Source organism: Parasteatoda tepidariorum, chromosome 9 (genome assembly GCF_982258835.1).
Source record: "Parasteatoda tepidariorum strain Cologne lab strain chromosome 9, Ptep-v5.0, whole genome shotgun sequence".
Lineage (NCBI taxonomy): Eukaryota > Metazoa > Arthropoda > Arachnida > Araneae > Theridiidae > Parasteatoda > Parasteatoda tepidariorum.
Genome location: NC_141763.1, coordinates 35,161,870 through 35,183,096, shown reverse-complemented (window position 1 = coordinate 35,183,096; position 21,227 = coordinate 35,161,870). Strand labels below are relative to the sequence as shown.

General features: G+C 31.2%; 1 protein-coding gene across 1 annotated transcript in view; it reads right to left on the bottom strand.

Annotated features, from left to right (window-relative positions):
• The window catches only part of LOC107453034 (protein O-mannosyl-transferase Tmtc3), a 105,465-nt gene that overhangs the window by 60,131 nt on the left and 24,107 nt on the right, over positions 1-21,227 (bottom strand). Inside the window, exons 6-8 of the mRNA XM_016069693.3 lie at positions 20,217-20,332; positions 17,665-17,813; positions 11,240-11,492 (exon numbers count right to left, since the gene is read on the bottom strand). Of these exons, the coding sequence (XP_015925179.1) occupies positions 11,240-11,492; positions 17,665-17,813; positions 20,217-20,332 (518 nt within the window). The remainder of the gene's footprint in view (positions 1-11,239; positions 11,493-17,664; positions 17,814-20,216; positions 20,333-21,227) is intronic.

The window sequence follows — 21,227 nt, the reverse complement described above, 5'->3', positions numbered from 1 at the left end:
ACTTTTAAGAGCTCTGATGGAAACAAATCCAAATAGCTTGTCAGTGGCAGGGGATTATTGCGAACGGAAAGATTTGAAAATGTTCAACTCCCATGATGCATTAGTCTTGTCACATGGAAAAGATCCTATTATAAATTATTATGAATTGTTGAGAGGAGATTAATTCGCCAGCGAGGACATAAAACAAATTTGTGGATTACCAAACGCGGGTAAATGTGAACTAATCTATTTAAGGAATGACATTTAAGTCTAATATATCCGAATTTTGTGTTTTATAAATATTAAATAAAAGTTAAATAATTAAATAAAAAAAGTTAAACAATAATAAAAGGATAAATATTCCACTTTATTCCACTGCAAAAAAAAGTAAATAATAAAAATTACATTTTATTTGACTTTATAGTCGAAATTTGACCTAACACGTTATTGAAATTTGGTGCAGTTCTTTCCAATCAAATTTAAATCTTATTCAACATATCAATTATAATCTGCGATTAATGTTATGTTTAGGTTTTAACCCTTTCTAAGGCCGTGGTAAATATACTTACCACCAATTTTTAAAGTCCATTACAAACTTTAACTCTTTTAATTTAGGTTTCCATTCGTTAATAACTTCAGCTTTCTGGAAGTGCGCTTGAATAAAATTAGTAACCATTTGATAGTTTAAGAAAACTTATAAAATACGTAATTCCTTTTGAAGTTTGTAGCATTTATAAAATTTATATTATAACGAAAAATAAAAGTCAATAGGTCCCTAATAGGTCGTGGCAAATATACAAAAAAAAATGGCATTAAAATTTAGATTAATTTTTTATAAGCTAAATGAGTTCTTTTTTTCTTATACCAATTACTATTCTTATATCAGTTTCAACACCAAAAATACTTTAATTTACCTTTACTACAAATAAATAGCCCATTAAAGGGTTAAGAAAAGAAATTCCAAGAAATAAGGAAATTCGTATGTTTCCTGACTGCTATTTTTACGTATTTTTTCCTTTTTACGAAATTTCCGTACCAATTACTATTTTTTACAGAGCTAAAAATAATCATGCATTAAAATATATTAATTTAATGAGTAAGACGTAGATGAATTTTGGCTACCAATACTAATAAATAGTTTAAATATTAACATAGTTACCAAGTACTGAAATAGCAATCTCACCAAATAATAACAAAAAGAGCACTTGTCGGACAATGTTTAAGTAGCTGTTTCACAAAACTGCCCACTTATTTTCTTTCAAATTTATTGCAATACTTATATTTAATTTTCAAAAGACTTTCAAATCTGTAAGCTATAGTTAAGAAATCCTTCTAATGTTTTCGCATAATTACTTTCCATTAACAATTAAAGATAATAGATTATTCAAAACTCAAGTGACGCGATAATTCGCAGTCTTGAATTATTCCGCAAACGCAATGATAAATGAGATGAATATTAGAACTCCTCTCTATGAGGGGCGGGAATCTATTTTATCGTATATGAAATCTTCGCGGAATGGTAACAGCTGGTTGAATTCAAGACAGCTTTGGCAGTTTCCAGTGCTTTCAAAATCGCCAACCCTTCCCGTTAATCAACAACACAATTTGGCCGTTATCAGATATGAGAATATTTAATTATTTCATAAATTTGACATCCATAAAATAATAGTAGTCTCAACGAAAATTAAGTTCTGCATTTCGGCCAACGTGATTCTAAAAGTATTACTTATAAATAATGTGTATAAACTTAATTATAAATAAAGGTTTCTTTTTTCAATGAAGTAAAAAGTGTAGCGCAATAAATTCTTTAATGCCATTTTTTCCAGAAACAAGGTAATATATTAATAAATAATATGTAGTAAAAGCTCGATATGGGGAAACATCTCAATCCCAGTGAGTTCTATTTTTATTTTCAAGACTCTAAAGTTAAATTCACCGAACTTTTCATTGCAGACTTTTATTTACGTTAAATTAAATTACATAAAGATTTATTTTCTGATAATATAGCCAGTTTATGCATACATATTTATTAACTTATGCACGTTAAATTCTTTTGCAAATTCTATTGTATTTAAAGAGCAATATTTCTCTGATAAAATATATTTACTGCATTTTCTCCAAATATGTTATTTTATCATGTATCAAGGTATGATTTATCTATATTCATCAATTATGTCTTTCATTTTTCAAAAATCAATTATTGTACATATCAAATCATGTTTTATCTTCATTTTTAATTTAAGTCTACCATCAATATTTCTAGTGTTATGAAAAAACGCCAATTTGTCATATTGAATTTTTTCATTGTTTTATTATTTCACAAGCAAACGGCTTGATTTTTTTTATGGCTACCACAATGTTTGCCAAATCAATGTTTTTTACCTTACTGTATGTAATTTAATGATGAATGGGATAGGGGTCGCCTCGCGGCCCAGGATCCCATTTTATTTAAATAAAGAAAGAAAAGCTCGATATAACATTACAAGAAGTCCGCTATTGCGACAGATTTCCAAATCACCATCAAAAAGCTAATATTAAAGAAACAAAAATTGTGTTTTATAAGAATTTAAAAATTACTAGTTTTCCGTTATAGCGACAAAACATTTTTGAGGGAAATAAATTTTTCTGCTGTTCAAAATATCAAAGTTATATGAAAAAGGATGAAACGGAGGAAGATTTTTCATTGGGTCTTGTATCCATGCAGAAGACGGAAAACGAACATCATTTCTCCCTATTTTCTTCTTTCAATCTTAATCTTTTATGTTAATAAGGCAAAATACGTGAGCAATCTCCAGAGTATTCCGCAAATATAACGACAATTCCATCTGCTATTGTGAATGGCCATTATAACGAACTTTTACTGTACGTTCCATGCTATAATAACTATGTTTTTTTTTTAACCTAGACTTAACCCGAAGGTACCGGAAAGAAATATTCACTTCGTTTAAATACATAAAAGAGCTTGGCCAAAAATATGCAAACATTTTTATACTAATTTCATGTTAACAGGTTTTCTTTTAGCAGCAAATGTTTTTATAAGACTGCTGACATAATTTGTAAGACCATGCTTGAAGCTTTTAGAAATGTGTAATTTTTACCCGTGCAAAATTTGCTTGAAATAAAGAGAGGAATTAATAGCTTTAATACCAGCAATTTTGAAATCATGCTAGAGGAACGCAATATTTATATTAGAATGCTTTTTTTTAGTTATAGTGGTTCTGAAAAAAGAAAAAATGCTTTTAAGTTCCTATGCATTTTGGTCAAACCAAATTTAGCATGATTAAAAAGGACATCATTCCTAAAAGCTTCAAGCATGCGCCAACAGTTTTAACATGCAAAATCTTCCAAAACATTTGTTACTAAAAGAAAGATCGTTTACATAAATTTAGTATAGAAGTGTTTCCATATTTTTGTCTGACCCCTGTTCATATGTATTGCCACTTTTCTTATCATCTTGAACATTGACAATTTCTAGGTTTCCCTCAAAACTCTTTGTAAAATTGCTACCTCCTTGTAAAATTGCTCAACTGTAAAATTGCTACCTCCTTGTGCCTCACTCTCTTGAATATTCCAAATAGTAGTAGAAGTAACCTCACACATTTTTGAACATTGACAGTTTCTGAACATGTTTGCATAGTGTTTGGTTCATATTCAGTGTCACTGTTGGAACATAAATCAACAACTTCAATGTCTTTCTTTTTGCCCTGAAAATCTCCATAGTGATAATTTTCACCGTAGGCATACCGCAGTAACCGGTTGTTAATATGATTCTTATCAGCCTGCCATGGCGCAAATTTTTCATCCGATTTCTTGAAGTTTCTATTGGTTTCTTACTAGTTTTTTACCAGTGTTTTAATGACTCCAAATTCCAGAACTTGTCTGCACAGAACCTTTATTTGTTTTATGGCTATCAGATTTTCCTGACCTCTTCTGATTATTCCATGCACCGTTATTTCTGTTTCTTGGAACTGCCGATTCTGAATTTTCCCAGTTTGAAGAATATGAATCACATTGATCCCAGCCTGCTGTAATGTTTCTTGAGGTATTATCATCATCATAATTATCATCTTCCTGATCACTTCATGTTCCACCTCCTCCTGTCCTCCTTCTCCCAAAAATAGGGAAATAGTATCGTCGGATACAACATGATAAGGGTGGAGCCAAGTGCCAACTCCTAGTGAACGAACTATACCTGCCAACTTTCATTCTCTTCGATGACGATTTTGGCAAGTGGTAGTAATGTAACAAACAAATTACAGGCAGAAATATTTTTATATTATGATAGAGCTTAAGCAACGTGGAATATCACTATGTATTAATATATATGCTTAATTAATTTGTGTAAAATGTTTGTTCCCGACCATGTCTTTGATTGCCCAGTCATACTGGCGAAGCTCTTCAGGATCCATCTGATCCCCCGCAGCAACTCCTCTATTCCATAGAGATTATTGATGTGGCCAAATCTGTTTTGGATACTTTTGGACAAATTTAATTTTCCTCGCACTATGGACAAGGCAACAACAACAAAATGTTTGTTAATGTTGTACTAAATTTATAAGACCAATAGTTAAAGAGAAGAATCAAATCTTACTATCACATTAAATATAAAGAAAATCTTTGGGAAAAGCAGGAAGGAATGGCAGCAATTAACACGTTTTTTTCTCCAAAGGATAAGGATTGTTAACTCAAATTATTTCAGTGTTCAGTGTTTATCTTGGATTAACCCTTTGGATCCGATTTATTTAAATTCTGAATAAAGAGGAAACAACCAAAATGAATACCTGGTAGTAAGTTTTTGATTAAAAAAGTTTTTTTTTTGTTAAATAGTTACCAAATATAATCTGACACCTTCACTAAATGCTTTGTCATTTATAAGTTGTGGTAGTTATCAATCCATTATTTCTTTCTGAAATAAACTGACAGCAAAATACTTTAGCCACCACTTTTTATTTATTGATAATAAATGCATGACGAGTCTCACTCGTCAAATGTACCCAAAGGATTAAACTAAACAAAAACGAGTGAGTTACCCAACTTATCTATAATAATATCTATATTCGATTCATAAAATTGTGATACTTCTGAACCGAATCGGTTGCGAAATGTATTAAAATATCCAAAAAATACTACTACTACTTTTTCTAAAAAGCTCTTTTCTCGTTATTACAAAATTTGAGACAGACAGGCTAACGGTTAAAAGAAATGTGTCTATTAAAGTTAAAACTTTCCAACTTATTTCCTAAAATTAAACATTATCAAAATGCCCCGGTTGTTGCACCATGTGGTAGTTATGTGCGTTTTTTTGTTATCACATTAGTAGACACCATTTCGTTTTTTAACTAATCATGTCTACAAGGATTCATTAGAACATAGCTCAAATCTCAAAGCGCTACCGCGAAGCGGCATTAACACGTTGAGCGCCGCATCAACCATCGGTGACTGACTGGACTTTCCATGGCCGCGAAAAACAGCTGACTGACAGCGTATAACATGATATAGAACTATAAAAATTACGCTCTTTCAGAGATGCCAACTGCTCCGGACACGCCAAAATACTTAAAAAAACGGTAAATAACTACTAAGTAAATTTTGCAAATGTTTGACTATTTTTGCTTGCTTTTTAAAAGATATAGCATGCACAGATGCCAACTTGCTCCGGACAGTAAACATATATTTTAAAGTGGTAGTTTAACAATTGTGATTCTTGGTTTAATAAATTCAATTTAGTAGATTTTTAATCACCACTATTTCTAGATAATTCGTTGGGTTCTATAATTCACCACTTTATAGTATTTATGTCATGCTACACCTTTTAAAAAGCAAGCAAAAATAGTCAAATATTTGCAAAATTTACTTTGTAGTTATTTACCGTTTTTTTAATTATTTTGGCGTGTCCGGAGCAGTTGGCATCTTTGAGCATGACATAAGTATTATAAAGAGGCGATTTATATAAGCCTACGAATTATTTAGAAATAGTGGTGAATAAAAATCTACTAAATTGAATTTATTAAACCAAGAATCGCAATTGATAAACTACCACTTTAAAATATAAAGTTGCTGTCCGGAGCAAGTTGGCATCTCCGCTCTTTTATGGAATTGCAGAAAATTTATTCAAAATTTATTTAATTATTGCGGTTCTTGGTTTAAAAAATTCAATTTAGTAGATTTCTATCCACCACTATTTTTAAACAATTCATAGGCATATATAATTCACCACTTTTTTCAGTTATCTCACGCAAAATCTTTTTATAAACTAGCAAGATCTGTCTATATTTGCAAATTTAGTTTGTAATTATTTATCGTGTGGCCTGACGGCTAAGTTATGTAAAATTAGCGTGGCGTTCAACGTGTTAACTGATTCATCGGATTTTTCGAAACATATAATGGGGGAATGTGCAGATTTCTAACTCAGATAAAATCTTTCTGCTAAGTAGTATATTGTGGAAATCACGAATGTATTGATATATCAATATTTGTCTCTTGTTCGTCACTGTTTTAAAAATTTTAAACCCACGTAAACCCTCTTACAATTCAGTACTAAGCAAAAGTGAACTACTTGCAATAGGCTCTATTCGATTCATAATGATATGCAATAAATAACATACAATAAATAAAGTTCAAATCTTGTCATTAATCTCTAAGTATTTAAACCTTCATCTTTAGCAGCAATAAAAACATCAAAACATTCAACAAAACTTTCTTAATACATAAAATAACTAATTAAAAGCACATTTTTCTTCAAAATGAATTTTATAATATTCTAACGGAAGTTTCCTTTTCATAAATAGAACTACTTAAATCTTTCTAAATTGCAGCAATAAAACCAAACTGAAGCAAGCGTGAATGCTTACGTGAATACCAAAATAAATAACAGTCGTGGAGTGCTTTCATTTGAAACTACCCTCTCATATTTTAGCATTAACTTCCTCATGAAGTATAAAATTAATGAATAAGTGCATAACCAAGAAAACCTGGAATTGACCTATGAATTTTAATCACTTTTCCTACCATTAATTTTGTCTACTCTAGTACGTAGATGATATCCGGTGAGCACATAGGACGCGTGTTATATATCATCATTGCCCGATTAAAGTTTTCAACATCCGGTCATGGTTCATTAAAGTCTGGTTCATTAATTTAAATCTTTCAACGATGTGATTCCGTGAGAAGGGAAAATTTGACAGATTATACACTAAGCTAGAACCCTGTCAGCAACTAAGCTACCTTCTTGTTCATACAAGACATTAACCCTTAATTGTTAATCAGGGGTTGAGTTTCATCGATTAAAAGTGTAGTTTTAATGCTCGGGTTGTTCATCTAAAAAAAACTTCGACATTAATGACGTTGTTTAATTCTTTTGAGCCTTGCATCTATTAAATATAATAGTCTCAAAAAGAAAAAAAATAGTCACACAAGAGTTTTATTTTGAGGATCTATTTTACAGAAATGAGATAGCTCTGACTGCCATAATATATAAATAATACAATTGTTTATTATTGGATCTGAGTTGAAATACTAAAATTAATTATTTTAAAATGCGCAATTTTATTTGTCAAAAATGGGATATTCTGAACACAAAATATCAGGATAAAAATAAATATATAATATTTTTTATTAGGTATATCATATAAGGGATATATTTCTATCAAATAATTGGTAAATTTTAACAATTCCTACGAATTAAGACTCATTTATATATTGAAATATATTAGAAAACGCAAAGGTTCGAAAGAGTCTCATAGTGAAAGCAAGCCTCTCTCAAATTATTGTAACGAATTAAATCTGTTTCCATTTGATGAGAAAAGAGATGCCACGGGCGACCAAAAATGCAAAAAGTGGTGGCTTATATAAGGCAAAAATCAATTACTAGTGATTTGAGCAACTTTTATAAACATATTTGTTTCACTTTATTATTGAAAGCAAATAAAGATAATGCTTTCGCTTCAAATATGAATAATTTGTAATGTTAGCCATTTAAAATTACGACTGAATAATTAAATACATAAAAACGAATTCAGTTTCTATTACTACTTCTAATATTTTTAGTTTCCTGTAGCATCCATGCTACCACTTTTTTCATAAAAGTAAAAGATAATGTGGGATAATTCTATTTTATCTCACATATGACGCATGAACTTAATTAATGTCTTTGTCAAATAAATATTTGTCAACATATATATATATCTATGAATCCAATATATTTTATTACCAAATTTAGATACATGAAAATAGTTTTATTCATATCGATCTATATTAAAAAATCGTAAAGGCCACCGTCGCCGCTGTTTCGGGTGTTCAACTAAATATAACATTTTGTTTTGCTACGCAAAAAATTATAAGACTTAGGGACGAACACATTTGGGTGACGAACATTTAGGAAAAACAAAAAATTACCATGTATTTCTTAGTTCGAAAAAAATTAATATTCGATCCGGAGCACTATAGGCCACAAAAATGCAACAGCATAGTTTGAATTTGGCGTACTGAAAAGGCCATATTTGTTTATGAACCTCTAACACTAGTTTGTTTGTTTTTTTAATTCCAATTTTTTCTTAAGTTATTGCAGTTTTTAGTGGGTTTTTTTGCGAATTCTTCTCACTTTTTTTTTTTACTTTGCAGCAAATGCTCAAAATCTATAATACTTTGAAAGTTTAAATTACGAAGGTGTGTAGAAAAATGTACAAGGGGTTGAAATGAAAAATAAAATATAATCATTAATCAGTTCTTAAGTTATTTATAAACTTGTAAAAAACACCATTTTGGTCGATGTATCTGTTTGCTAAAATGCAACTACATAGCTGAAATTTGACTTACTGACGAGACTATTTTGAATTTTTAACTTAACAAGAGTTTTTTTTTTCGATAAAGTTTTATTTTTTCGAAAATTGTTGTAATTTCTAATGGGTTTTATTTTGCACTTTTATGTCTTTAAATAGTAACTATTTATCCACTGTTGCAGGAAGATTTATTTTTCTAGATTTTTCTCGTGATCGATATAGATCTGAAGAGGAATTTTACGTGATACCAAGCGGACTATATGATTTTTAATGAAATCAAAAATAAGAGAAAGGTTAAATGTTGCAAGGTATAAATCTTTATATTAATATTGAAATTATAAAAAAGACTGAAGAGGAAAAAGAACTGTTTTCTGTGCGAATTGTTATGTGATATAAGAATATATACAATAACAAATAAAATTACTTCCGTTCTATTATTTCTTTTTGTGTCTCGCTTTCCTAAATTAAATTTTTTTTCCAAGTGCATTTGATTATTTTTCAAATCTAACTATCCTTTTATTTCGTTACTATTAATATAGTACTAAAATAAGCTGAGATAAAATTCTAACAATTCTATATTTTATAAACGAACAAAATTATTTTTTATCGAGTTTCAAGGAAAAAAAAACTTTGAAGAAGATCTAAGGGAAAGAATGGCTTATGTCCAAGATTGTGAGAAAAAACGAATTTGCGTACGGACAGAAACTGTTTTTCTGCAGAAAGGCCCATCTTCCTCTTCACTGTGTAATAACTTGTTTCCATATTATTGGTTTGCTTAGATTTAATACTCTTCAAAATGCAGCAAACGGAAATCTTATCGTAATTTTTGTATAAAACTGGCATTGACCGTTCTTCCCTCTTGATCTTCAATAATGAATGAGAAATAACCGCGAGGGTTGGCGAGAGAAACAAACAGGGTCAGAGCCTCCTAGCTTATAAAAAAATTGTGAAATTGTAATAACTCCACACTCCGGAGCATTCGCCTTCCAATGAGGTGAACCGGGTTCGAATTCCGGCGATGGCTAGTCGATACGAATCCGCATCCGGCTTGCACCAACCACAATGCTGACGTGAAATATCCTCAGTGGTAGACGGATAATAGGTTAGAGTCCCCTTGCCGTGAGGCTAACCGTAGGAGACTTTCGTGGTTTTTCTCTCCATGTAACGCAAATGTTGGTTAGTTCCATCAAAAAGTCCTTCACGAGGGCAAATTTCTCCCAATACTTAATCCAGGAGTTCCCTTGTTTTCTGAATTAGATTCAAAATTACAAGGATATGGAGTTGAACATTAGTAGTCGTAAACTTGTTTGAAGATCCTAGCAGGCGGACTGCTAGAAAAACTTTGGAACGCGAAAAATTGATGGAATGGCAGGTGAGATGAAGTGACAGCTTTACAAAGGGAAGGCACACATTCGAGCTCCTCCCGAAAGTTCAAACGAGGAAAATCATGGAGAATTTCTTTTTAAATCAATTCCTAACTAATCACGGCTGTCATGGACAACATCAGGCCAGGTTTTTGGGGAAGCTCAGCTGTGCCGTACCTTTCAGCTTGTTGAGGATTGGGAACATATATTAATCCATTGTACAAATTTAAAGCACATTACAGAGAAATTTTTTCATTCAAAAACAACCTATGAGTTTATAAAGCAGCATTGGTTAAACCCTAAAATAAAAAAGGGAATTGAGGAAATAATAAGAAAATTGTTTAGTAACAAGGCACCTCCCTGAATCCTGATGGCCTCTTGCTGCCTATTGTTAGGAAAGATACACTTTAAATCACGGCTTTTTGATTACCTGTTATGATTTGATTTTTACTTGAATTTTCTCATAAAATGTTTTTTGCGCTTTAATTTCATGCTTCTGTCAATCTCTGCCCCTATGATTCTTCATTTTGAAAATTTTAATCACTTGTGTTCCTAGAGTATGCATATATGCCTTTTTTTGTTTTTAAAAAAAATTCCTGGAATTTGATACCTTGTGCCAGCTGTAATTATATTCTGAGTTACAAGCATCCTATATTTCACCATGTGAATGTTTCCTGTTATTAACTTTGCACCCCTACTGAAGATGCGGCATCAATATCTCTTCTCATTGTTACTGTTTATTTTCTTTGTTATGTTTGCTTTCATATAGTTTATTTCTAAGTAGCACTGTTTTCTGGTTTTCATTTTTAATATTCTACCTATTTGTTAAAACTCTAATTTGAAAATTTTAAATATGATTGCTTATGTAATTGAACTGTTGTGCGCACTTTGAACTTTTGGAGTGTCCCCGGATGCCCCCTTTCGGAGGCGGGACGGGGTTAAGCTTGTTATTAGTAATCGTAAATCCAAAATTAGGCTAACGACGGTTATAAAATAAAATATAATCATATAATATATTTTTGTTCTTATAATCTCTTTTATTTAGACCTCGCCATTTTGTAGCTCCCTGCATAAGTAGTAATTATTTTTTGTTAAATTTTTCATGACAAAACAATTTACCATGAGAAGTATTCTGGAACGACTGTCATCCACCCATAGGCTGTTCCATAAGGCAGCGATTAATATCCCATATAGTGCTAGAGTCGCAGCATTTCGGGGATCTATCCACGATCTGAGGAGAGGTACACTGCCCATTGTCCAGTCACAGCAAAGGTCGTTGGGATTAAGGAGTAGCCATCCGTTAAGAGCCACCAAATAATTAAAAGTCAGTTGTCTTGTGGGTGTCTCTGAAGCTGCTGCCGGGTTGTCAAATCTGAAATAAAACTTTTATTGTAGTTTAAAAAAAAGTTATTATTTTAAGATTTTTAAATCATCACCCACAATGTAGTACGTTGCAGTTGATGCATACAGTAAGTAGTACGTTTACATTTAAATTGCGTGAATATTTTTCTCTGTAAGCACCTTTAATTAAACATAAGAAAGATTTTCGATTTAAAGATAGTTTTTTAAATTTAAATACATATTTTGGCTTAAAAGAATGTTTAGTTTTCAGGAAAAATCAATTTTAATTTTTTTGAAAAAAAAATCTCAGATATTCTAAAAAGAGGATAATAAGAAAATATTCCAAAGCTACACTACGACAAATGAACCTTAATAAACCATACAGACCTTAATAATTTATTTGAAAGAACTACACTGAAAAATCGAAACTTATATTTAAGCACTATGCTGTTTCTCTAACGCAATCAAAGGTCTTAATGTAAGAACCTGCTAGTTTTTTTAATAATTATTTTCAATTGTAAGGAAATACAAAAGATAAGAGAATACAATGCAGAGAGGTAAATTAAAGCAACTATCGACAACAATATGAAATTAACAAAGTCATTGAATATGGAGTTTTCTAGGGCGACACCATCGGCTAATCTTTAGCCCTGAAGTGCTTAACATTGAAGAATATGGTTCATGGGTTGCATGGAACGTAAAAAACATTAGCAAAAATTCCAATTTTATGACAATCTCTTTCTGATAACATTCGGACAAGCCAAGGTTGCCAGACATTGGCCTCTGCAAATTAAGTGCGTTTTTCGTTTGACAAAAGAGCACCACAAGGGGGAAAGTACGTCTTAGCTCAGAACTCCACGGATTGATGGCAGCACCAATCATTCGTGAGGCCACTTCCTAAGTTTAGACATAGATCTAAAGGGAAAGAAAATTTACTTCTGATCCCTATACTCTTGAACTGTTCAGCTACCGACCACGGGACACAATAGCACAGATGTTACAAACACGTGTATCGCATGTACTCGAGGGATCTTATCGGAGTCAAGGATCGAAACCCGGCTCATGCAGGCTAGACACCGATTCTTTAACCATTGGGTTACCACAGCCTTATGAAGATTCTAGCAAAGGCAAAGCAGTCGAAGTAAAGCACCCGCTTTTTGTCGGGAATGATCCGGTAAGCAAGCAAGTTCCTTCAGCCCTCTAACCAGCAATTTCAATTGCTAAAGCACATTCCAGTATTGTAGATCACTTAGCCGATTATAACATTACCCGGGTACAGGTTCCGAAGCCGAGAAAAATTACTGATCTAGGGGCCCAATTCTGAACATCGAAAGGACGTCCAAGAAATGTGTTATGCTGTAATAGGACTTTTCAAATATTGTTCACCAACAAAAATGTATTGGTCTCTAGTGTACTGTTACTAACTCTAAACTATCAGCTACCAAACTATTTTTTTTTCGGTTATAAACACTAAATTAATTAATTTTCTATTTAACTCAAATCCAGCGTAAATTTTGAGACTGTTGAAATCTTTATTTAATACTTATTTTTACGAAATCTAGAAACGTTAGCATAAAAATACTAGAAATGATGTTTTTCTACATTCATTAACCTTAAACTAATTTAAGCTCTTTAATTATAAATAAAATTGTAGATGTCTGAATTTAAAATACTAATTTGATTTTTCGTGGAAATTAATTAACAAGATTCATTTTCCACTTTCTTGACTTTTAATTTCTTTTCCCGTTATCATTTTTCATTTTTGAAAAACGAGAGTCAAAGTTAATTTCTTTTCGATCTAATTTGTCATTTGATTCTAACAAGAGCTTAGAGCTCGTGTTTCTAAAAGATAAATCTAAAGTGTTTTTTTTTTAATAATTGCATGGGAGGAAAAGTTCTACAAAAGACTATTTTTTTCCCAATTTTTTTTCCTTCCTTTTTCAGAGTTTTACAAATCTATGCTATAAACGACTTAACTGGAAATAAAATTAATTTCAATAATTTAAAATAATACATTTAAAATAACGTGTCGTCTGTTTGGTCTTAAGCGAAGCGCCATCTGTTGTAATTGTTTCGAACTAGTCAGTTGCTCTTGAACTCTTGTTTGAGCCAGTCGTGGCTACCATTGCAATAGTGCAATGATTTTGGTTTGATTATATACAATTGTTAAATAAAGTATTGTTTGTTAAACTTCTAGTATTCAATGAACCAGCGCATTGTGCACAATCGTGTACATCGTCTACATTTTAGTTTAGGTTGTGATTGAATCCTGAACTACTTAAGACACGATTAAAGAAAGTGCAGCTCGATTAGACATCTCGTGTTTAGCATGGGGTACTAATGAATCGGGACGAACCCCGATCCAAGTAGTGATGGGCAATGTTGAACTTACCATAACGGCTGAAGAGAGTAAATATAGTTCGTTCACCAGGAGTTGGCACTTTGCTCCGGCTTCATCACTTGGTGTCCGACGATACTATTTCGCTATTTTTGGGAGAAGGATGTGAACAACCTGAACAAAGTTGCTATTACCAAATAGCAACATTGTTCAACCTCGATCGTATGACAAAAATATTTATTTCGAAATCTTCCTGTGTATTTTTTTAACATTAAATATTTCATAAATTTGATGATATTTCTCTCTTTTCGGTGAATAGTTTGCCCTATTTGAGACATTTTGCTGGAAAATAGCAGTTTTAAAATATATTTAATTAGGTAGAGTAACGAACAGTATAATAGCAGATGATAAAGCGAAGTAAAAGAATTCACTGTTTGCAATAAGGGTTGTCTCATTTTCAAGCGCAGAGATGTTTCTCTTCTTACTCCCGCACTGAAATGAACTCTGCGTCCGAGGAGGTGGACTCGTGGTGAACGAACTATAACTTATACTTTAAAAAGCAAATTTGAATTAGTTTATCTACCTTTATTTTTGTTTATCGCTTAAATTATAAATATCCAAGTACAATAAAAAGGCTGCTAACTATAACGCTTTTTAGCTAAATATTTAAATGACTGATATGTATGTGAAGTCTAAATCTTCCATAATTTATGATAATTTTGCTAAAATTTTAAAGGTCTTATCCTGAGGTAATCGGTGCAAAGCGAGTTACTGCAACACTATTCTTTATCTCTCATAACAACATCATTTAAGGTTAAAAATCTATCTATAATATATATAAAAAAAGCTTCGCTATTTTTGGAAAGAGTTGAGGGGATTTATTATCGACTCTGTCAACCTTTGTCAATCAAATGGAAACCTCAAGACAATTTCTTAACATGTCTTATATACTAGTGATTTGGTATTTAATATTTATAGTGGTAGTTACGCCACGAAGTGTTATAGGATAGTTTGTGCATAACGAAGTGAAAGTTTTCACAAACTACTTGGAAGAAAATTTAAACACTATACTTGTTAACACACATGGGCGGATCGTGAATTTGTGGGGCCCTGGGCTGGAACTACTTTGGGGCTCTCCTAATAGCCATTTTGTCAAAAAACTGTTTTCTATAGTGATGTAGATAAGTATATATAAAAAAATAGGACAATAAAATAATTTCATTTATTTTTCTTATTTTCATTTGTCTATACAAACATTAACTGTACAACATTATTGCAAAAGAAATTGACAGGTTATGTGTAGTTATGTTATATAAATTATAAAGCAACCTTTCTGCATTTTGGTGCTACAAATTCCTTTATTTGCTCATCACATTGTAAGTCCTTCGTTAAATCACAATTTATGGAAAGAACTGATAAATGATTTAGTCGATGGTTCGACATTGTTGTCCTATATTTGTTTTCTATATATGACATCCTGGAGAAAGAGCGCTCAGCTTCACAGCTAGTGATTGGCAAATTTAAAAAAATCTTTAAGATAGTGTAGCAAAGTAGTAATTTGGGAAATCTTCAACTAATTTCTTTTCATAAATTTGCATAAAAATTTCATTACAAGAGGTGTAAGACTCTGGCTTAGACTGAAGTAAATAAGATTTTAACTGAATGCACTCATTCACTAAATGCTCGTCTACGTCATCTGGATAATAATCAACAATATTACGTACACTTTACAGATCTATGCTTTCCATATTTTTGTCTTGGAAATCCATTAAAAATTTGAATTTCTTTCTATACATCTCATAGACTTGGCTCCTTTTATTTAAATCCATTATCAGCTTATCCAGCACAACGTTTAGCGCGTCTCTTTCAAATTTTTCTGCGCCGTATACTGAGAATTTATCTGTAGACTTATCTGAAAATTTTGGAGTAATGCGTCTCTTGTTTATGTCATTGTAGTCTATTCCCACACTAGTACTTAATTTTTTAGCTTTCTCTTCGTATTCCTTTAGCTTCCGATCTGATTGGTACCTTATGTTGTTCACGAAGTCTTTTAATGATATAATTTACTTGTTGCCTTCACAAATAACTTGTTGCTTTCACGTGTCAACCACACTATTGATTTCTTATGTTCATTAGAATTTTCATGATTTTCTAAACAAGTTCCTATGTTTTTTTCCAATCAGAAAATCCGGTTGTGTATTGAGAAGGAATTTTAGAAAAAAGTTTGCAAGTCAAACAAAAAACACTACCAACCCTGGTTGAATAACATAACCAAGATCTTTCCAGTGATTGACCATTTTTCATTTTCTTAATGAAATACCTGTTTGAAAATTTTTCTGTTTTGTTCTTTGTATTTCTTTATTGAAGCTGAATATATATTTTTCGGTTTTTTATTATGAAAGTCAGTCATTTCATGTGAGAGTATGTCATTAATAAAATCATTATTTAGTAATTCCCACGTCCCCCGTACTAAATAATGATTTTACTAAATAACGTAAAATCATTATTTAGTAATTCCCTAAATAATGACGTCCCATCATTATTTAGTAACCACAAGCCCACGTCAAAATATTTCTCAAACTCAAACTTAAAATTCTCTAAATTTCTTTCCGCCTCGGTATTACTGTCCTCTTGCTGAATACCAATATAGTTTTCAGTGGGATCAGAGGGTTTCTGGTAGTCAAGACAGTTATTAGTAAACTAAACAAGTTTGTCACTTTGACGTCGTCCCCCATAATAGACGCGAAAAAATACACTGACCAAAAACAAGCGACAAGTAATTCCCCGTTCCGTTCGATAGACGAGCACATGCATGGGTTGATTGATCTCAGGGTTGCCAACCTTATAATATATATATAGATATTTTTAATATTAGATATTTTTTGTAATTCGAAATATCACCTATTGTTTCCAGTGGGGACTGGGGCCCTTTCTATCCACGGGGCCCTGGGCTGCAGCCCAAAAAGCCCTTAAATAGATCCGCCCCTGTTAACACAGCTGCCAATTTTGCCCGCTAATTCTTCACTTTCCATTATTGTGTATTAAAAAAATGTAGTTAGGCATATATTACAGTTCGTATAGTTCTAGAAATTATTTTTTAAAAAGTGGGATCAACATCTTTTTCATGAACAAATTATTTACTCCAAATAAAATTTCAAAATATTTTGAAAATGTATAAGATAAATTTATGTCGACTTTTGGCCCGATTGTTTAAGACTAGTTATTAAATAAGTAGGGAACCGATTATTCGGAACAATCGGGACCATCGCTATTCCGGATAACTGATTTTTCCGGTTTTCTCAATCGCTACAAAAAGCCGTTTTTTTCATTGTTAAACCCAACTAAAAAAAAAAATTTATTTGGAAATAATCTTAAAAATAAGAAAAAACGATGAAGTATTACACTAATGTTTATTTCCAAAATGATGGTAAGGTAAACATCTTTCAAAAAAGAAAGAAAAATCCTGAAATCTTATGAGGAAAAAAAAATTTTTTTTTTTAAAATGGCGGAAAAATTTATCGAATTTCGTTCCGGTTTTTTGGTATTCCGGATAACGGGTTCTGTACTGTAGTTTAAAATTATCCAGACCTTGTTTGCATATTGAACGAATAAATTTATGTCGACGCCAAACTTTTGATTCAAAACATTTTCATGGTATACAAAAAAAATTTCTGTTTACTTTTAGCCCTACTTTTACAAGCCAACAAATAGTTTAAAATTATTAAGATTCTGTAACATATTGAGCGAATAAATTTTATGTCGAAGACCAAGCTAATTATTCACACATAAAATTCTTCTACCCTATTCGCCTCTCTTTAAATCAATATAACACTAACCTACATAAACTTACAAGTTAAACACTCACTTAGTGAATACGGGCAATTGTACTCCCATCACTTTCAGCCGGATGACCAACAGGAACAATGCCCAGGTCGCCAAGAATCCAGTTCGGCGCCAAACTTCCTTTAACTGTCCTTTCCCGGACATTAGATGTCCAATGTCAGGCAATCTTACCTGTTTAAAATAAAATAGTAATGTGTGAGTTTCCTTTAATAACGTGGCTTTTACTCAGAGCTGTTAAGTTAATGTAATAAAGAGAACTCGTTGGCGTGATTGAAGAGAAAATAAAATGGAATCGTGTTATAAAACTATCCGTGAGAAAATTTATTTTCTTTGTCCAATAACGTATTAAGTTAGGATGCGTGTTCCTCAACTTAGGCGAGCAAAAGTTAATGACGTTTTCTCAGTTTTAAAGAGTAAAATTTGGTGAGGAATTTAATTAAGTCTAGACTATTATATTCAACTAATACAAAATGAGGGAATGTTTTAAAACGCTGATATGTTTAGCAATTTAATATTCTTTTTGTACTCCAATATCAGAAAAGCCATTCTGTTTAAGATATGCGCTCTTTGTAATTTATTTCTCAAAAATGTTTTGAAAGAAATAGCATACGTAATTTGTTCTTTTTTTTTTTAAAGCGTAATGATGATTTTATTTTACGTTTGCTTAAAAAAAAGTATGCATTTTTATTCGATTTAGCAAACTGTTTCATTAGCAGAACTTTTCTGTTAGTTAGCAAAAAAAGGAAAAATATATATTATGAAATGTACTTAATTGTAAAAATATATATTTTAAAAATTTACTATTACTTAATCAAAATTGCATCCTATTAATCACACGCTTCAGTCCAAATATCTTCTCCACTATAACATGAAATAAATTTTTCTGATTAAAGCAAAAGACATCGTACTTTTGTTATTTGTTAAAATGGAAAATTTTTAAACTGTTACATAAAAACCAGTTAGGGATTTTGACGACAGCTGGTCAATTTGTTTAATTCTCCGGGATCGTACTTAACACAATGCTGATAAAAAATATTTCCAGTATTAGACGGATACTGGTCAAGACTGATATGTTTACTGATAGAGATTAACTAATACGTGGCTTTTCTCTTCATTTAACGCAAATGATGGTTAATAACATCAAAAAGTCCTGAAGAAGGTTTGTCCTGATGCTTGATCCAAGAAATCCTTTTTCTTCTTGATTGGGTGTAAAAGTATAAGGCTACGGCTTTGAACTTCGATAGCCGTAAATCTGTAAAAAGGATAGGTAATTCAAAGCCGATGATAAAGAAAGGAGAAATATAATATTTCATTTATCTTATTTTAATTTTATTTTATATTTATTTTTATATTTATTTATTTATATTTATTTTTATATTTATTTATTTATATTTATTTTTTATATTTATTTTTTTATATTTATTTCTATGATTTATTTTTTTTACATTTATTTTTTTAAATGTATCTTTTTATGTTTTTTTATATTTTGTATCTCCTGTCTTTTTTCAAGTTTTTAATGACTTCATTGAAAATCGAACTTCGTTGCTTCGAATGACAAACAAAAAAATTTTTTTGAATTAAATACATTAAAACCATTCATAGAAATATTATTCCATTAAAAACGCTTGTTAGAGAATAGACGTTTAAATGTACAGATTACAGAATATAACATTTGTTTTCTATTTTTATGAACATTGTATTTTAATTTTTAGTTCCTATATTAAGTTATTACTAATTACTTTTTTCTGCAAAAATTCTATTTTTTCTAAAAAAAATTATGGAGTTGCTGTTATTTAATTATCCTCAAAATATTTGCACACGATTTGAAAGTAGTAGAAAATTTGCACGAATGAATTAAAGTGTCAAGCAATAGCTCGTTTTTCAAATTATTCAGGAGTGGGCTTTTGATGAAAAATGCCATGATACCATAACATAATATATTATTGTGTATTGTGCTGTCATCTAGTGAAAAATTTTTATGCTTGTAAAATACATATCTGGAAGCAATATTAAGTTATAGTTTGATGTAGAAGTTTTACTTTTTGAAAAAGTGTGATTCGTTATTACATCGGCCCATCTGAGTCCAACAATTGATGAAATTTAAAAGTTTTAGCTGACTACCGTCCATACTTTGAAAATAGGTGTTTCTTCCTCAATAATCAATTTTATAACTCAATTAGCAGTTGACACGAATTAATTAGACTTTTAAAATATGCATTTTTGACTGTGAACAGTCAGTCAGGGAGCTGACCTCACATCAGAAAGGTCCTGAGTTCGAATTCCGGACAAAGCATGGATGCTCTTTCATTCTCTGTACTATCTGTCCTTACCGTGGGAGCATTGTTGGCTCACCTAATATGGTGCTCCTGAAACAATGGCAAACAAATCTACCCTACTGATGCCTGCATGACGAGAGGGCATAGGGGAGAAAAAAGACAGACAGTTATGGTTAGAAAGAAAGTTCCACAAGAAGCACTTAAGAATAATTTGAATAATAATTCAGATTTATTTGAGAAGAAGAATATGTCAAAGATTCTGGCATTTTTGAAACTTGAATATTCAAATTTTACTAACCTTGTGTAAGATGATAAAATCGTATACACAGCATAATCCAATCACAGTTATTCCTTGTTCTTTGGAGAAAGTAGCCAGCGTCACCAAACACAAACAACATCCAAAGGAAAACCATTCTAATGACAAAATTGGAATAATATTACATCAATACCCATTAAAAATAGCAATAGTATAATTTAGTATTATTATTATTTGAAAAGCAATAATTATATTTAATATTAATGGAGGACTAAAAAATGACGGCCCATCTGTCAATCGCGAATTTCGAGATACGGTGTATTACGGATATGACATTTCCTGACAAGCTCCAAATACTACAAAGAATATTGAAACATCCTGTAGGTAGCATATTATACTTTTAATTACCCTCTAGCAGTGGTCCAAACAGGGAAAATTTCATGCTCTCAAAGTGAGAATGAAGTTAGTTGACACTAACTTCACTAGACACTAACACTAACTTAGACTCTCGTCACTAGACACTGACACTAACTTAGTTGACACTTGAATAAAAAAATAAAATTAAAAAAAAGAAAATATTTAACACTTTGTTAACGAAAAAACGAATTCAGCAGAATCAAAATTAACAAATCCCTTCCGTACACCTTATTTACACATGATAAACAAAGGTTAAACAAAAATATCAAAACACTTCAGTATGCAAACATTTATTTCCTTTCGCAGCAAATGTTTTGGAAGATTTAACATGGCAAAAATGTTGAAACATTCTGAAAGATCAGAATTTGAACTTTTAGTAATTATTATGCCAATTTTGCACGTACATAATTTTGCTCGACCAAATGAGGAAAAATAATTAACTTTTTTTATTTAGCTTTAATAACAACTATTTTAAAACATTTCAATGATACTTTAATGTGAGTATATAGAGTGAGGTACCTGTCTTGCGTCACCTGACTCTTCATCTAAAAATATTTGTCAAAGGAAACGAAAGTATGCGATTGAGAGTTACAAGTGAACAGTACAATAAAATGAAAGGTATGTATATAAAAAAAG